The sequence below is a fragment of the Penaeus japonicus genome, unplaced genomic scaffold (assembly GCF_977035675.1).
Source record: "Penaeus japonicus unplaced genomic scaffold, GWHDUDI00000001_assembly GWHDUDI00000030, whole genome shotgun sequence".
NCBI lineage: Eukaryota > Metazoa > Arthropoda > Malacostraca > Decapoda > Penaeidae > Penaeus > Penaeus japonicus.
In genome coordinates, this window is record NW_028234432.1 from 20180399 (window position 1) to 20198270 (window position 17872).

General features: G+C 49.3%; 1 protein-coding gene and 1 long non-coding RNA gene across 2 annotated transcripts in view; both read left to right on the plus strand.

The window, feature by feature from the left end:
• klar (klarsicht) overlaps positions 1 to 17872 on the plus strand; it is a 483791-nt gene that overhangs the window by 437173 nt on the left and 28746 nt on the right. Inside the window, exons 16-20 of the mRNA XM_086554727.1 lie at positions 2114 to 2381; positions 2522 to 2687; positions 3056 to 3345; positions 3714 to 4037; positions 5353 to 5458. Of these exons, the coding sequence (XP_086410853.1) occupies positions 2114 to 2381; positions 2522 to 2687; positions 3056 to 3345; positions 3714 to 4037; positions 5353 to 5458 (1154 nt within the window). The remainder of the gene's footprint in view (positions 1 to 2113; positions 2382 to 2521; positions 2688 to 3055; positions 3346 to 3713; positions 4038 to 5352; positions 5459 to 17872) is intronic.
• On the plus strand, positions 9890 to 16427 carry LOC147468231 (uncharacterized). Its single transcript, XR_015192573.1, has 2 exons — positions 9890 to 13129; positions 16284 to 16427. It is a non-coding gene; the product is annotated as an uncharacterized LOC147468231 (long non-coding RNA).

The window sequence follows — 17872 nt, forward strand, 5'->3', positions numbered from 1 at the left end:
TCAGATTAAATGTTAATGCCTCAGGTGTCTCTACGGTCCAAGATTAAGGTGATTAAATCCTCACACGGTTAATTTGGTGTTTTGTTATTTGTTTTTGTAATTTTTTTCCTTCTTAGAATTGAATTGTTGTTGGCTTGAAGTTTAGGCGAAAAAGAATTTGGTTTCTGAGCTATGAAACGCGAAATGAGTGGACTTTGAATCACCTAATAATGGTTGTATCTGCAACATAAAGTGATAATTGGATCCATTAATTCGATGAAACCCCGGCAAACATGATCAGTGAATTATCCTCACCATAACTCTCCTTGTAAAGGAACACTTGACGACGAAAACCAGAATTGTGAACCAGACGGATAGACATGCGTGACGTGACGTGAAAACCGAACGTCACTTCAAGGAGGCAACTGAGCGTTAAAGAAAACGGGAAACTGACTTGTCACTAGAGATAACGACAACATTGTTTACGTTTTCTGCCTGCATAGATGCATCTGTCAAAGAGTGAGTTTGATAAGGAAAAAACTGTGACAGAATGTGGTGAAATATATGCATTGTCCCATTGTCAAGTGAATGACAACAATCACATTTACAAATATCAAATGCAATGGTGGTACCAGTTTCGGGTTCATTAACACCAGAACAAAGCCTTTTACTAAGAAATTAACATATGCAGAGCAATACTTCACGGTATAGTGTTGTTTATTTTTACATTAAATGCTTCCGTACCGTTTCTCAATTCTACCCCCCTCCTCCCCCCGCCATGTCTAGTCACTCAACGGTCGCTCTCTGCCGGGACTGGGCTAAATACCTGTCTAAGTGAGCTATTCTTGGATAGGCAGACCTCACTAATGGGTGACGTGGGGAGGGGGGGGGGGCGTAATGCAAGCGGTAAAAGGCTGAAGCGGCCGAAAAATCACGAATAGAGTTTTTTTCTGTCATATGTGTATGTCATTCACTCAAAATGTGGGGAGGTTAGGTAATCATTATCACTTCTTATGATAGGGGAGCTTTCGCGGAAGGAAGTTTGATCGAGACATCACCTACTTCCGAGATTTCGGTGTGTTTTCAAGTGAGACTGTTCTGCTTTCGATATGTGCTTACAAAATATCGCACGAAAACGATGGAATAAAAATGAGAAGTAGGGCACAAACATACAAAGCTCATGGGGGAGTGTCATGAGGAGAGGTGACTATCACCTCAACCGTGCTTGAGAACAGTTAGTTTCCCTCGTGTTCCCGCTCCAGTCGCAACGGCCGACGCTCCCACCGGCGCATCGTTCTGGAAACGCACGCCATATCTCGGGTGATTGATATTTACTCGCCAAATTAATTAGATGATAAACGGTATGAGTAAGTCGGTGTAGTGTTGTGGCTGTGGGAGCGGCGGGTGTTGACATGACGGCATCATCGCTGTGTTGATAGCTTGTGGTAACGTGACTCACGCCTCCCTGACACTCGCGCTTAACAATGCTCTAGTTATCCTTGCATCTCGGCAAGGTCAGGACGAAGAAGTCCTAGTGGCACGAGGGTAGGAGAGAGGACGTGCTGTATCGTCCGCCGAGAAGGAACGAGGCGTGGCTTCCCCCAGTTCCAGGGGGAGCGCCGGCTGGAGATGTGGACTCCTCTTTCAGTGTTGTTTACTGCGTGTTGTTGTTACGAGTGATAGTTCAAGTGACAGTAAGTCTCCCTATACTCGTGTCGGTCGGAAAATCAGACGCGAGGCTGCGGCGGAAAGTGTCTCACAGGGAGAGGGTCGTCGAACTCGCGACGTGGCGGATCCTGTTCATGATGTGAAACGATCAGTACGAGGAATAATGCGAGAGAGGAGGCAGTAGAGATTGTTCTTTTGTTCTCTTGGACGTGTTTTCTCGCCGGATGAAATGCTGGTTCTGAGTAACTTCTTGAGCATCGTGGTGTTCGAGCCGGGCTATCGGTAGGTGTTCTCGCCGAAACAAAATTTACAGGTGGAAGTTCTTGCTTTTGGCATGGTGGATAGAGGATAGGGATTACGTATTGGCATCTACTTGTTCGTGTACATATTGTGTGATGTGTCACGTTTCTGTCAAAGAGCCCGAGTCCTAACTGTAAACTAATTTTTGATTTCCCTTCCCCTTCAGCGGAGCAGAGACCCCAGACGCAGCTGGCAGTAACACGTCCCCTACAGATGTTTCCACGCCGACCACCACCGGCCCTCCGGCCACTCCCGCAACCAACACCACAAACACAACCATCACAACAACAACACACCCCAACATTTCCGCGTCTGCCACCATCACCACATCCACAACATCAACCACGGCAGACCGACAGTCTCCTGCAACCAATGCCACCGGATCGCTGAGGAGGAGGAAGACCAGAGCCCGCAGGAAGTCAAACCTTTCCTTGGTATGTGTCGTAGACCTCGTGAAACTTTTGTTTGTGCTCATAGAAAATGAGGTGTATATTTTACGCGAGTATGTGTTAAAACGATAAAAGAAAACGGTGGGGTCTCGGTAAATTACCCGTTTTCTTCTAATGAATTCCAGGGGCGACGAACCGATTCCGGATCAGACGGCTTGGCTCTCAACCTGTCTGGAGGCTCCGACAACAACCAAGTGTCTCCAAACCGCCGCCTATCCAAGTCCCACTCCTCGGGTTCGGACACCGCCTCGCACTGCAGGAGGCATATCGTCAAGAGTTCCTCCTTCTCCGGTGAGTTATTTCGGATTAACGTGGCGCTCCGAGGGGGTATGGGGTGACGCCGCCAACTTTAGAGTGTGCTGTTAACATTGTCGGAGTCGTTCCTGTGGTGACTGTGCGGCGGCGGTGTCCATTGTGGAGGGCGTTGGTGATGATCCCTTCGCTATTCGGAGGTGTTATCCGTGTGACTTGTGTTTTGAAGGCGGCCGTGTCCAAGCTAGACGCCGGCACGGTAATTCTAGCTAGACTTTAGGGTTGCCGGCCCATTCCATCGCCAGCATATCTGGCAATAAAGGAAAACATGTGTATATAGGCAGTTCAAAGCTTTAGTTTTGTTTTTATTTCGCTAGAAAGAGTTAACTGAAATACCTCATTTTCAGGCGCTTGCCGTGGAGGCTCTGGCGGCATGACGTCGTCCACGGAGAAGTGTGTCTCGGACTGCGGAGGCGTGCTGGGCGTGCCTCGCCTGCACACACGCGCCCTCGCCGTCGACGACTGCTGCTCTAGCGACGAGTCCCGCCCATCCAGCCCCAAGCCGGCATTGCTGGAGGCCATTGTGCCAAGGAGTCCCGCCCACACCGCCCGCAGCGCTACCCAGAGCGACCAGGACGCCCTCAACACCCACGAGGACATGAGTTCCCTCTCGGAGCAGGCTTGGGATCCCTACCAGGTGAGGCTCACGACGAAGGCGCTGAGGGGGTCCGCCTTTGGCACTCCGGAATATTTATTCGTCACTTAAGCATCGATATTGTGAATATTACTGCAGTTGGTGTTTTGTTATGATAATGATGGTAATGATAATGATAATAATAATAATATAGTTATTATAATAATAATAATAATAATAATAATTATTATTATTATTATTATTATTATTATCATCATCATTATTGATATTCCTATAGGTTTTATTTTTTCTTAATATTATAATATAATTTAAAGATAGCGATTATCATCATCATCAATGTTGTTATCAATATCAAAGTAACAATAGTAGCGGTGATTTAACTCTAACTAACAGCACTGCTTCAATTACAGCAGGAATACAAGTACTTCAGTGAGCCTTACTCAGAGGACATCGACCAGGAAGCAGCCAGGCGCCTGCTGGAGTTCGGAGACGACTACAGGAAGTACATCGATTCCGACGGGGCATCCTCCTTCTCGGGCATCCCGCACAGGGGCCGCCGCTCCCCACACCACCGTCGGCTGAGGTCATTGATCCCTCAAGGTGCTCGTGACCTGGATTCCGACTCCGACCTGGATGATCTCCATCATGTCATCGACGAGTCAAGGTCCCAGCTGACCGTCACGGAGAACGTCCTCAAGAAGTACTCCAACGAGGCTGCTCTCGGACTGGATTACGTGAGTAATATTTAGTCATGGTTTGGGGGAGTAGGTTTAACTCAGTGATCCCTGAAGTAGAAGCTTCACTTGCACCGTTTTCTTTGACTGTGAGGGGGCCCTCAGTGGGACGAAGCTTCCTCGTTTTCTTTGCGGAATATAGCAGTGGGTTGAGCTGACCTTGACACTCTTGAGTCACCAGGGTGGAGATGTGAAGTTCAATTTATGCGAGCCTTGGAGAATTATTCAAATATCATTCATGTTCACACTTGTACCAGGTGCATATGTGTGTCTGGTAATACGAATAAGATACGGGAATATACGAGTGCAGGTTCTTCCAATCTCCATTATTTCACCTTCGATAAAGTAAATAAGGTGTGCCTTCAGATTCTTTGGGCAGCGATACTATATTAGTGTATTCCTTAGGCGGCGTTAGACTTCATAGCACGGAGAAAGTTGAACTCCTTGAACATGTGGCGAGACTGACATATGTGCTATTGTTGCCATATGATCGTGTAGTTAGTGCTTTTACCTTTCGATGGCCAATACATTATTTTGTTTTAGCAACTGGGTATAGGCACGTATTTTTCGCACGGGAAAATGGAGCGGATTTTCGAACGTTTGTGCCATATTTGCGTTCTTAAGAAGAGAAGACAGAGCGACGTGGCAACCGCGGCGACTGAGGCAGTGCCCAGCAGTCCAGCATCAGCATCAAGGCAGATGTCTGGTCCAGCTGGAAACTGGGGCCTCTGCCAGGCGACGCCAGACTGTACACAAGCACCTGCATACGCCCGGTGCGTTCTCGCCTCTGCAACGCTGAATTTGAACACGCAAGAAAATTAGGATTGCGTAACGGGTTTCATTACTTCCGCCCACGTGGTAATTAGTCCGTAGCTTTTGTTTTTCTGTCTTGTCGTCCGGAAGCCGCTTTCCCTCTCCGCCCACCCCGCCCACCCTCCTCTGTGGCAGCAGTCGGTGTGTTGATGGCGTGCTGTTTGGGAGATTAGGAATTGTGCGAAATTCGAAGAAGTAATGGAGGGATTAATTAAGGGCTCCTGTGTATCGCGTTTGTTAAGTTCGAAAGTGCAGTGAAGCAAATAGTGTTATCTCGCTGGAAATGAGATATAGAGAAGTCTGTGGTTCACTAATGGTGTGGTTTGTAATTTTTTTTAAAGATAAGACTAATGTTACGATAATTGGGAAGAACACTAAGATAAGAGGATAAATATAATTGAGAGGGATTTCTCTACATGTCCATTCGGCACATATAGTATGAACTGACAACCACATTAGGATGGACTGATATAATACTGTACCTTGGCCCTTCCACCGACAGGCCGAACTTGTGGCCACGACGCAGACCAACATCAAGTGCCTGGCCGAAATCGTGCGACATCTCCAGATGGAGGGGACGCTGGAACCCGAACTGCAGGAAGTGCAAAGTAAGTGCAGGATTTTGTTTTTCTCTTTCTTTCTTTTTTTCTTTTGATTTTTTCCTTCTTCTCTTGATCCCTTGTAAATTTCTTTCATTTGTTTCGTATTTTATTTCTTTTGGTTGGATGGTTTTCAAAGGGGTCCTTCTTCCGATACAACTGGCATTCTCTGGTGTTAACGGTGATTCGTCCTTGTGGTTCGCTGGTGTTTTCCCTTGGGATGAGTGACGTTGTAAGGCTTTGGTGCCAGTGTCCAAGTGTGTGTTGTTAGGTCGCTTTCCTTATGAATTCTCATCCATTGTTTATGTTTTTTTTACATGGCCTGTTATTGTTGCTGGCGGCAAAGGAAGTGCTCTTCGATGCTCTTTTTTGTTTGTTTTTTTAGGGAAGAAAAGAATGATGAGAATATTTGATGTATATTGTTCTCGAGAGGTTACATAAACAGAAATAAAACTTTAAAAGAAACTAAGTGGTAACTGAAATTGTTGAAAGAATGAAGAAATGTGGAGGAGTTTTTACACTGTTGTGCTCTTCATTAGTACTAACATATTCTTATGATCAGGCAAGAGCTTCAACTTGTTGTTGTATAAGTATTTCGACCGACCGAGGCCTTAAAGGACGATGGGGTGGAGGTGGGGAGGGGGGTATGAGGAGTAATCGGGTCCAGGTGTTTCTATGTTTAAAGACATGACTCTGAATGTTTTTTAAGTACATTTTGAGCAGCGGGTGATGTATGATGTGTCAGCTGTGAGTCGAAGGGGGGAAGTTTGCCATGACAGACAGGCAGAATGAAACTTTTGTTTAAACGGTTATATGAGACTTGATTTTTTTATTATTATTATTGAATGAGTTACGGAAAACATTCCTTTAGGGACTTGGAACTTCACCTATATCCTCTTGGCTGATCGACATCCGGGAGCCCTTAATAAGTGCGCGAAAGAGGTGGAAAATGCGTCGAGTTTAGCGCATGTTAACGGAATGAGGCGACGACGAGTTGGAATGTTTAGCTAACACGGGTTGGCGATGACAGCGAGGGTGGAGTGAAATGTTTGTATTTGCCAGGGATTAGGTAACAGTGTGTTGTTCTATGGGATTGCTTTGCCAAAAAAAGAAGTGTCTTTTGTTTGCACTAATCCGTTTCATGGGTTTAGAAGTTAGCTCACTACAGTGTATCTGCGTTAGATGCGTTTCTTTGAGGCCATGGTGGTATAGCTTTTGTATACAGGCATAATGGATGTAGTTTAACGAATGTTTTGGTAACGTAATATCTTTGTCGAGGAGATGCAACAGGCTTATTTCCTCTTTTATATCATTGACGCTGAAGCCTCAGTCGAGTGCCTCGGTGGGGCTGTTGTGTCAGGGAAGCCTCACAATCCCCACGGTCACGGCGGGACAGTCGGACCATCCAGGGCTGAGGTGGGGCCGCCCAAAGCTCATTATGACATCGCCCGGGGCCGCAGCGCCTTGGTGACCTGGTATCGCCTAGTCAGCGGGAGGATCCTCGGCCGGAGCACACGCGAAAGAAACACGGGCGGGCGTGGAGGGTGTGTTCGGGTCCTCGGGCGTGTTTGCGGGCTTTTGGAAGAGACACTCGATACACAACGCAAGGAACGCGGCCAGACTAGGGATCCGGGTATGTCTCAATCGTAGGACACGTGAACTGACCTGAGACCTGTTAAGACTCCCATACAACAGGTCTTAGAAACCCGACCCTGGGGACGCGGAGTCATGGTCGTTATGGTGTAAGGATACTCTTCGCCGAAGTGTAGACGACGCGCCGCGGTCCCGGAATGGGGATACGGATATGTAACGCCATTAAAGACTCCAGTCTTGTGTTAGCTGGTATGTGTCAACTTACTGTTGTAATTCATCAGATAGGTTGCAACAAAATGTAGGCGTATTAGACGTTCTTGCAAATTGATAATATATGTATGTGTGTTGCAAGTGATTTTTGTGATATTGCCTTCATTATTAAAATGATTTCATGTGTGATGTCTTTGCGGAGAGTCACACTCTTATCACACACTTATTAGTATGTACGTCACAAACAATGCCCAATGTAGATTAGAGTATCCTTAAACACTGAATGTAATCAAGAGTTTTGAAACCTTTTTTTCTCTCACTCACATTCCCGACATTGGCAAAATGGTGAGCGTGCAATAAACTCGCAGTGAAAAATCTCTCGTGTCTCGCCGCTGATCCAAGGAGATTGGTGGATACGTCCGCGGTCTTTGTTCGCCTGCGCTGTCAGCCACGTTTAAGCCGCAGGAACGCCAGGCACGAGGCACTATCTGCCCTGTCAGGTAGTGCCGCCCTGTGCCACCTCAGCGCCGTCACGGAGATGCGCCCGTGACGTTTATTGAGTGACAGACAGGCTTGGAGGGTCGCAGAAAGCATGGGGTTTGGGGGAAGGAGAGAGGGAGAGGGAAAAGGGAAAAGGGAAAGGAAATAGAGAAGGAAAAAGAAAAGAAGAAAAATAAGTAGCGACAAGGGAAGGATGAAATAGATATGTGCGTTTTAGCTTATCACTGTTGTTTACGCACGGTATAAAACTATCCCTGGAAAAGCGATACAGCTTAGCGTATTTACAACAATGACGTAAGTGATTAGTAATGTGTGTGTGTGTGTGTGTGTGTGTGTGTGTGTGTGTGTGTGTGTGTGTGTGTGTGTGTGTGTGTGTGTGTGTGTGTGTGTGTGTGTGTGTGTGTGTGTGTGTGTGTGTGTGTGTGTGTGTGTGTGTTTTGGTGTGGAGACATCGCTGAAAGGATAAGCAGTAACCATATTTACGTGATAATATTTCTTATCATATTAAAGATAATATTACCCGGCCACCGTAAACAGTACTGAAATCTACAATATACGGAAAGACCTCAGGATAAGATTGTTATCATCCTAGAAAGTTAATTGTAGTTATGAATGGTATTATGAGATAATCCCCCCTCCGCTCCCCTCATGGTAGCAGTAGCATATCCGTAATTTGGCCTTCAGCGCGCTGAAGTCAGGAGCTCATCTCTATATCAGTGTGTGATCTCCTATACAAGACATACCTTGGCGGCGTCAATATGTATATCCATATTTTGTTTGTTGGGTAAGGTCCACAAGGACAGATTTTTTTTTCCAACGTCCCTAGTACGTTTCGTTGTACTTGTCACGCCCTAGACCAAGCCTGTTTTAAGGCAGTTGGCTCGCGTAACCCGCTCTTTTGAATCACCCCCCCCTCCCTCACGCCCAGCCTCGCGACGGTTGTTCTGTCAGCCCACCTGTCCCGCCCACGCCTACCCACGCTCCGTACGGCCCAACCCACCCTCGCTACACTCCCGCGCTCTGCCGCGATCATTCCCTAATTCACACGAGATTGTTGTTATGACACTTTTATTTTGCTTGTTAGCTTGTTTGTTTATGCGAGGGCGAGGCTGTGACGGAGGGGAGCGAAGAGTGCACGTGCGGCTGCCCTCTTCACCTTCGTACCCTTCTTATTTTTGTTTATAAAAGGGAAGGAAGACGCGAAGATCCACCCACGTGCTTCGACGGGGGTGTGGCCGTGGGGAGGGGAGGGGGAGGGAATAGTGCAAGGGGCGGCAGGGTAGGTGACCGGGGGGCTGAGAGGCAGGGAGTGAGCTAGGTAGGATCAATAATAGTGTGGGGAGCGGGGGTGGGGGTTGCTGCTGCATGGCAGTTTGAACATGCAAAGTCTGCTCGACCAGTCTTTTCCGGGACGCGACGTCGGTTCGGAGTGTCACGTCCACGCGAGGTGCCCTCGCTTGCCTTGTGTGAGTGCCCTTTGCTCGCATCCCGTGTCGTTCGTCTTCCTCCGGTGGGAATGCGGGGCGTTCGTTCGGTCCTGCAGCTCCTCGTAGTGTCCCTTTGTATACATTTTTCATCTTCCCTATCTTTCCATCTTTATCTTATTATCCTTCTCCTTCTCAACACGGACGTCACATGAGACGTTGGTGTTGTGAGGAGAATCAGATGCACGTCAGTTATGACTGGCGTCAGGCGACCGTCCTCCCCATCCCTCCTCCACTCTTTCCTCATCTCTCTCGCACTCCTTCCCTTCATTTCACTTCCCTCTAATTCCTTCTCTTCCTGCTGCCTCCCCCTTCCCACCTCCCTGCCACCACCAAGGAACAAACAGGTCATTCACGAAGGAGCGCGTGGTGTCTCCCCTTCCTTTTCCCCTCCCGTCCTGGCTCGGCTCCTCCCCCTTTCTACCCTCTCAACCCTCAGACATCCTACACCACCCTCATTCTGTAAGGAGCAGCAGGGCCCACCAGACGCCCCTCAGAGATCCTTCCGTGTGTGAGGAGGTCGGTGTGGCGAGAGATTAGTCTGATACAGTCACGTGTGTTTGTTCAACGCCACACAGCCTAGCAGTGCGGGTAGAAAACGTGGACCATCGCGCGGGTCACTGCCGTCGCAGCAGCTCAAAAGGTTGTGCTTTTTGCGTGTGGATAAACGTTTCCCTCGCGATCTGCTGCTCTAAACCTCGTTATGATCATGTGTTGTTATATGTGCATTGTCCTTGTGATGAAGAGGCGGAGCGCGGAGTGGCAGAGGTGGAATCGGAGTGGACAGCTTGTTGTTGTCAATACGGCGACGGGAGTATGGAATGCCAAACATCCTGGCACTCGGCAACAACCGACGAGACGCGAGCGTAGAACTGCAACATTGCAATCATTTTTATTTCCACACTTGAGCCTTAGAATGTTCTTCCTATGCGTCTATAGGTGATTCGGAACGATATAGATTTCACTCATTGTGTTGCTCCCACGGTGGAACAGTTGTTGACACGCGATATGTATGGCAGCAACATGGGAGTGTAGAGCGGCTTAGAGTGTCGAGTTTGTAGTGAAACCAGTGGAACAGGTCCACGAGCAGTGTGAGTGACGTGACGACTTTTATTCAACGACTACGCATAATGGGCGTTTGATCTACAAAGCTCCTTTACTGATCTGGTTTGGAATGTGCTCGGATAGAAGCTGTGAGGAATACAGCTCTTAGGGAAATAGGATGAAAGGGAATAGTATATGCTTATTGATTTCATTCCGAATAGATTTTACACGGGAAGGGGAGGAGGAGTAGGAGACGTAACAGCCGGGGAAGTACACCTGTGCGTCAATCTCAAGGTCGTAAATCGATGGCTCGATATTTGATGACCTCATAATGCCGTCGCTTACGCCCCAAGACTTCACCTGCACCAGCACCTTGGGCGAAGAGGTAGAAGCAGCATCACTCCTCGGGATAGACGTGCCCTCATCTCTTCTTGCTGATCTCGGAATAAATTGTGACGTCACAGGCCCCCCCCCCGCGCCTCCAAGAACAGGATCCTGCCACAAGTCATCCCCACCTGGAATTGTTTGATTTTGTATGCAACTTCTAAAAGCGCGTATGACGGAATCGTGTTAAATTTAACCAAAGCTCTTGCTGGAGGGGGGGAGGAGAGGGTTACGGGGGTCGCTGGGACGGACGAGATGCCACGTCGGCAATTTGAGGCTCGTTTTACTGCGCTAGTTGTTTACTTGCAGTGAAACACCACTGCTAAAGGGGGGAAGGAGTGGGGGTGGGTAGGGGGGAGAAAAGCATTTGAAGAAGGAGGTGTTTTGTAACAATACATAACCCTTAGGGGGAACTTGTTTGTACTTGACTCCATTACGAAGGCTCGAGGGGAGTTGTGATCCTATAGTGTGACTGGATGTGGCTCTTTGTCACGTGCTGTTTATGAAGCACCACCTCTTGCTATTCTTCCCTCTGATCATGCTGTTCAATCTTTTAATTTTCATTCCACATTTACCGTTCCTTATTCTTTGTTTTTCCCTTTCCCCCATTACCCTCACCCTCAAGAAGAACAGGTGAGTGTGTGCCCTGTTATCGTAATATCACTTTATCATGAGTTGATTAGAGGATAATACCCCCCTTTCCCCTTCCCCTCCTCCTCCCCCTCCCCCTCCCCCTCCCACTCTTTCTCCATTCTTCCCCCTCCTTCCCCTTCCCCCTCGCTCGCCAAGTCCATTACGTAACTCTCATCAGGTTATCAACACAATCCCACGAAACCCGAGACGCCGTGTCCCTAGCGTAGTCCGATAACACGAGCGCAAGGTGCTGCACTGGCTCCTCGTAACCCTAAGACAGGTCGAGTCGCAACGGACCTTCTCGAGAAGGAGCTTTAGGGTTAGGGCAGGTTGGTTTTAAGTAGGGGGTGGGGGTACTCTCTCCGGCGGGTGGTGGAGTGGTGGCGGCTGTGGCAGCGGTGGCAGCGGGCACTGAGCGGTGCCGGGAATAAACAAGACCATCTTGGTTGTGCCATGCGCGGGTGCCAGGCGTAAGATGCGTCTAGGCCATGGAGATGTAAATGAGATTCATGGAGTGTTCTTTGGAGAGGCTATTTGCGGGGAGGCGTTCATGTTAGGATTGTGTGTGGGGAGGGAGGTATATCTGAGATCAGTAACAATAAACCGCGATCATTTTATGCTTACTGCAATCATGCAAGCCTCGTCGAAATGTGCTGCTGACCTATTCACATTCTTGCTCTAAGTGAGCAGGAGTGCAAAGGTCAAGAATGGCGTGAGTGGACCAGAGTCTCATACGAGAATCCGATTGGTCCCTGTACATTGCGGCGAGGTCAGGACTGGCAGCAGCGAGAGAGAAAAAAAGGTACGGCGGGGACGGCGAGGGGAGCAGAAGAGGGGAAGGAAAGAGGTGGAGGTACGTCAGGATGCGGGATGCGTGCCCTCTTCCGCGAGCCGCCAACAATTAATTCCGCGGAGGGTGGATCGCGACGCCCCTCTTGTGAAGGGAGGGAAGAGGGCGCGGTGGCGAGGAGAGGATGCGGGATGCGGGTACATTTTTTCACTCTCGCTCTCTCACGAAGTATGACTTAATCCGTGCAGATGGATGTAGCTAGAATCCTCGTAAGGTAACCATCGCCACGTGCGGGATTGGGTGGTGGGGCTGGGCCTCGACATCCATCCTGCTGCTGCTCCTCCTCCTCCTCCTCCTCCTCCTCCTCCTCCTCCTCCTCCTCCTCCTCCTCCTCCTCCTCCTCCTCCTCCTCCTCCTCCTCCTCCTCCTCCTCCTCCTCCTCCTCCTCCCCATCAATCTTTTTGCTCGCGAGGAGACGTGAGGAGACAGTTACACCACAGATTATATCACACTCACACAGGGGGAAGCGGGAGGAGGGGTATTTTTACACTAGACTTGTTTGAGTTCGTATGCCTGTGTATATGCTTTTGAATCAACCAGAAGAATCCTAGGGCCTTGTCGGAACATGAAGATAATAGGCTTTCCCGCATGAGTGCCGTGCCACCCCGGCGTCATGTTCGCGGGGCACAAAAGGGCTCCGCGCCACGCATGAAGTATACGTCATGTTGTTTGTAGATATTCTTAAATATTATGCTTCGTTGAACGTATTCTAAACAAGCCCCAGAACTCCTTGAACGCCGGCGAGGCAGACAAAGCACAGGCTACATGATGTTCAGATTTTCATTTGAAGATGAAAAGAGCGAGGGAGGGGAAGCGAGGGAAGAGGGGAAGGAATATCTGCTCTGATGGTAAGAAGCGCCACAAGGATGTCGTGAGTCACAAGTCAGGGAGTGAGACACACACACACTCGCACAACGCTGGCCTTGCAGCGGGCCTAGAATGCACGAGTTATCACATCGTTGCACGACAGGGGCGTGTCGGGTGCTGATCTTGAATGTTTCCTCCTGCGTATCAATGGCGGTGTTCTTCCGGCTCCGGCATGTTTCCTGACTCACTTCCCTTACCGCCCACGCATTTTCACCCTCATACACGAAGCCGTTGTCGAGAGAAAAAATAACTCAGTGACCGGTAAACAAAGAAAACGGGTCCTGCGACATTATGAGACTGTGACGCAAAGTTGTGCAGATTTTGATATATCATTGCGACTCAGATGCTTAGCTTTTTGAATGCTGAAGAGGAAATGTAAGCCTTCATCAAGTAAACAAGACTGAGAATACAGTGCACTGGGAATGAAGGATAGAAGCTGGCACCCCGCATGAGAGTTGCGGTGACGTCATGGTGGATTGGGGCGGGGAGCTGAATCAGACCTCATGTGCCAAGTGCGTGATTACTTTCTCCTTATTGCATATAATTGCTTCATAACACCTCGCAGTCGTTGATTCTCATCGTACGAAGCGATGTGTCTGCAGAGGGTCGTTCCGTAACCGATGCGTAGAAGCGCGTGTGTGGGGAGGTGGCAGGGAATGTGAGAGGTACGTCGTGTTGCCGGCAGCCGGGCACGGCGCCACCCCGCGAGGGTTTGAATCTACACTTGCAGTCTGAGCAGGCTGGTGGACGTGCCCGCCCGCTCTTGTGCGCGCCAAAACCAGTGCCGCTCGCGGTAGTGTGATAGTGGTACTTGTAGCGACGGCACGTGGAGGGAGAGCGTGCGTGGCATCTTCTGTGTGAGGGCACGCCCGCTGGGAAGCAGCAGTGACGGAAAACAGGAGACAGTGCACGGTGTGTTTGAAAGCCATTTAGCCGTGGCACAAAATGAAGTGTTGAGAGATAAGCTGATAGGTGCTGATACGATGAGACGTTCTTTTTAGTAGTGGACGTCGCCTGGCGGCACTGCTGGGGACTTTGCTCCCAAACAGGACTGGCACTACCTCCCCGAGGCCAGCACTTGGCACACACGGGGCCACGTGATGCCAGTGTTGAGTGTGCTGTGTCGTAGGTAGCATCAGGTTAGTGCCGCGCTCGTGCCTCAGAACCCAATGGCACTGCCAGAACTACCCGAAAGTGTACAGGGTGTCGCCTGCACCAAACTCAGAAATCGGACCCATTAATGTTACTCATACAACAAGAACTCGGCGCAAGAGAGAGCTTTTTGACAGTGGACAGTGCTTTAATGTGGCAGAATAATAAGCGTGTACTGTTGCTGCCTTAGTTACGTAGGAATATCAGCAGCGAGCCACGGCGCGGCGTTGCGAGGTCTCCATGCCAATTTTAGCCCGGGTCGCACCTGCCTGCATCCCCGAGCCTTGTGTTGTATGCACTCGCCGAGAACCGCGTGGAACACCCAGGAGTTTGTCTTTTCTTATAGATCAATTGGAACGGATGTAGTCACTTGGATTTACCGCATTCTAAATGTGTATTTGTCGTTGCATATCATGATTCAATTTCCTGTGTTCTAGCCTTCAGCGCGCTTGTATTTCGCATCGAGTTTGAAGCGTCACTTCCCCACGAGCGACGTGCATTGTATGTATGCAGACACGTGTCCGATCGCGTAACTCCACCCCCCCCCTCCCCTCTCGCCCCCACTCTACTCCAAAAGTGAGCCTGGCCATGCATCACGCGTCGCTGAGTTGCGTCATTCCCCCCCCCCCCCTCTTACACTCCCTTAGTATGTGTGTAAATAACTCCCCCCGCCCTCCCCGTCTTTCAGGCCTCTTCAAATACTTCTATCCTCCCCTGCGACCGCTCGCGGGCACGCACAAACACCACACCACATCATTCCATTCTCTCTCTCTCTCTCTCTCGCACACGCACACGCACACGCACACGCACACGCACACGCACACGCACACGCACACGCACACGCACACACACACACACACACACACACACACACACACACACACACACACACACACACACACACACACACGCACACGCACACGCACACACACACGCACACACACACGCACACACACACACACACACACACACACACACACACACACACACACACACACACACACACACACACACACACACACACACACACACACACACACACACACACACGCACGCACGCACGCACGCACGCACGCACGCACACCCGCCCGCACACCCGCATACAGACACACACACACACACACACACACACACACACACACATATATATATATATATATATATATATATATATATATATGTATATATATGTATATATATGTATAAATATATATATATATATATATATATATATATATATATATATATATATAAAACATTCACACTCACACTGACACTCACACTCTCTCTCATTCTCACTCTCACACACAATGTAAACACTCTCGTAGAGGAAACACACTCATGCCCCGAATATACCCCCATTCGTGCAGACTCGTCAATTGCGTGCAACATTCTCCCATCCCCCCATCCACCCCCGCCCCTTGTTCCCACTACCCAGCCGACATCACAAGGCAGTGATTGACGGTTAACGCTCGTTAGTGTTTACGCCTCGTATGTGCGGTGCCTGGGCGGGCGGGTGGGAGTTGGGGGAGGGTACAATGCCTAAATCCTTTGGGGCGCTGCTTCGAGGGTCGGAGGAAGGAAGGACGAGGGGGTTTGTGCGTGTTTTTGTATGTGTGTGTGTGTTTGTTTGTTTGTTTGTTTGTGTTTATATTATGTTTATGTTTGTAAGAGATAGGAAAGAGAATGTGTGAAAATATGAGAATGTCAGTTAGAGGGTGTTTATTTAGACATACACATGTGCGTTAGCTTAAATGCGGGCATGGCGAAGACCGAGAAAAGGCATGACGTTCCGCTGAGTTTCCGGCGTGGTGGTGCTGACAGGCGCGGTAGGGTAAGGGGGCATCCCGCGCAGTGACATCCGCCTGCCCACGCCACATGCCTCGCGGGTCAAAGAGTTGCCGAGCGCCCCAGCCGTTAGTTCTGAAGTTATCAACCGTTAAAAGCAATTTAAGAAATGTTGGCAACGTGATAGTGTTATTATTATGATTAATGCTATTTATAGTGGGTCGCTGCTGATATTTAGTTTGATTTCTTAGACGCTTGGCTATGGGTCCGAGTATAAGAGGGGGACGTGGGGTATTGCAGGTGTTTTAATGTGTGCATTCTGTTATAGATATGACATGAAGTTAAGCAATAGATTTGCATTGTGAAAGTGACAAAGAGCAATGAGAGACAAGTGAGCGGCGGTTGGATGTGTGCCTAGCAGGAAACTGTAAAGTGAGACAGAGAGAACCGTCACTCGACCCTACGACGATGTCACACCGTCGCCAAGGTTCCCGCGTCGCCAGGCGCCAGGGGGACCCCAGTTTCATCTTCGAGGACTTCGCAGGGGACCCCAAGGGCCCCGGGCACCCAGGGGCATCGGCCGGAGGGAAGAGCAAGATTCCGGGACCCGTCAAGGATCACCGGGGGAAGTCGAGAGGACCCAAGTCAAAAGGAAAGAATTCGAGGGACAGATACCAAGGTGGGGGCGACGCGGAGGCCAAGGGGGAAAGCCCCGCGGGCAGAGGGAGCCCGGGGGAGCAGAAGAGCTCCGAATCCTTGCTCAGGGACGATGAGGCGAGTCCCATAAGTAGACCGCTCACTAACGGTGTGAAGTCCGTCGGGAAACCAGTGCCTCAGTCAGACCCACCGAGTGAACATGAATCTGTTGAAGTGAATTTACAATCAAATACTGAATCTCTAAAGGAATCGGAAACTGGCAACAAGAAACCGTCCTCGGAAACAAATGGCAAAGAAGTGGATTTCTTAACCACACCGTTAATTTGCAGCGCTGAATCTTCTGAAAAATCAGAGACTGATATCGTCGAACCACACTCTGAATTTACTAAGCCAGAAGAAGAATCGTCGGAGGAAAATTATGTGCATAATTCGGGATCGACCAATAAATCTGAGAATATTGGCGAGACTGATATAAAGACATCACCAAAGGTTGATAGTATGGAGTCTAAGCCGTCAGAGGTTGATCATGGCGAGCCTTCGGTAATCTCAGAATCCAAAGATACTCCAACTGAACCGAATAAAAAAAGCTTAGAGTCTCTTAACGAACCGGAGATCGACAACGCTGAAAGCTTTAGACACATTGAAATCAATTACATGGAACCGGTGCAACAACTGCAGACAATCGTGGAAGAGATCAGAGAACCTGAAATCACGGGCGAGGAACCACAGGAAGAGCAAGAAGATACCGAGTGCAAGGAAAAATCAGAGATGGGGGAGGAGGGTCCGGGGAAGACGACGGGAGCCGAGTCAGGGGAGGCACAGTCTGCTCGTGAGAGAAAAACAAAGATCCCAGGACTTTTGAAGGAACCCAACTCGAGGGGCTCAGGGAATAAAGGCCTGAGGGTGACCTTTGACCTGAGTAACACCCAAGAGAAGGACGAGAATGTGATTGACAATTGGGAGGATTTGAGTGATGTGGACGGCGGGGATTTAGTAATTGACGAGGATGATATCATCGACTGTGGGGTGAAGCTCTCAGCAACGGACGATCTTCTGGATTTGGGAGAGGACCTGGATGTCGGAATCCCACTCACGACCCCGGAGAGAAGGAAGCCAGATGAAAGCATACAATGGTTTAGGCCTAGCGATGAGTTCCGATCAGACCCTCTCGACGGAAAACCCTCGAACAAGGGCGATGACGTAAGCAGTGATGATAAATCTAATCCAAATGAGGTTAAACATGAAGGTGTGTCGGGAGTG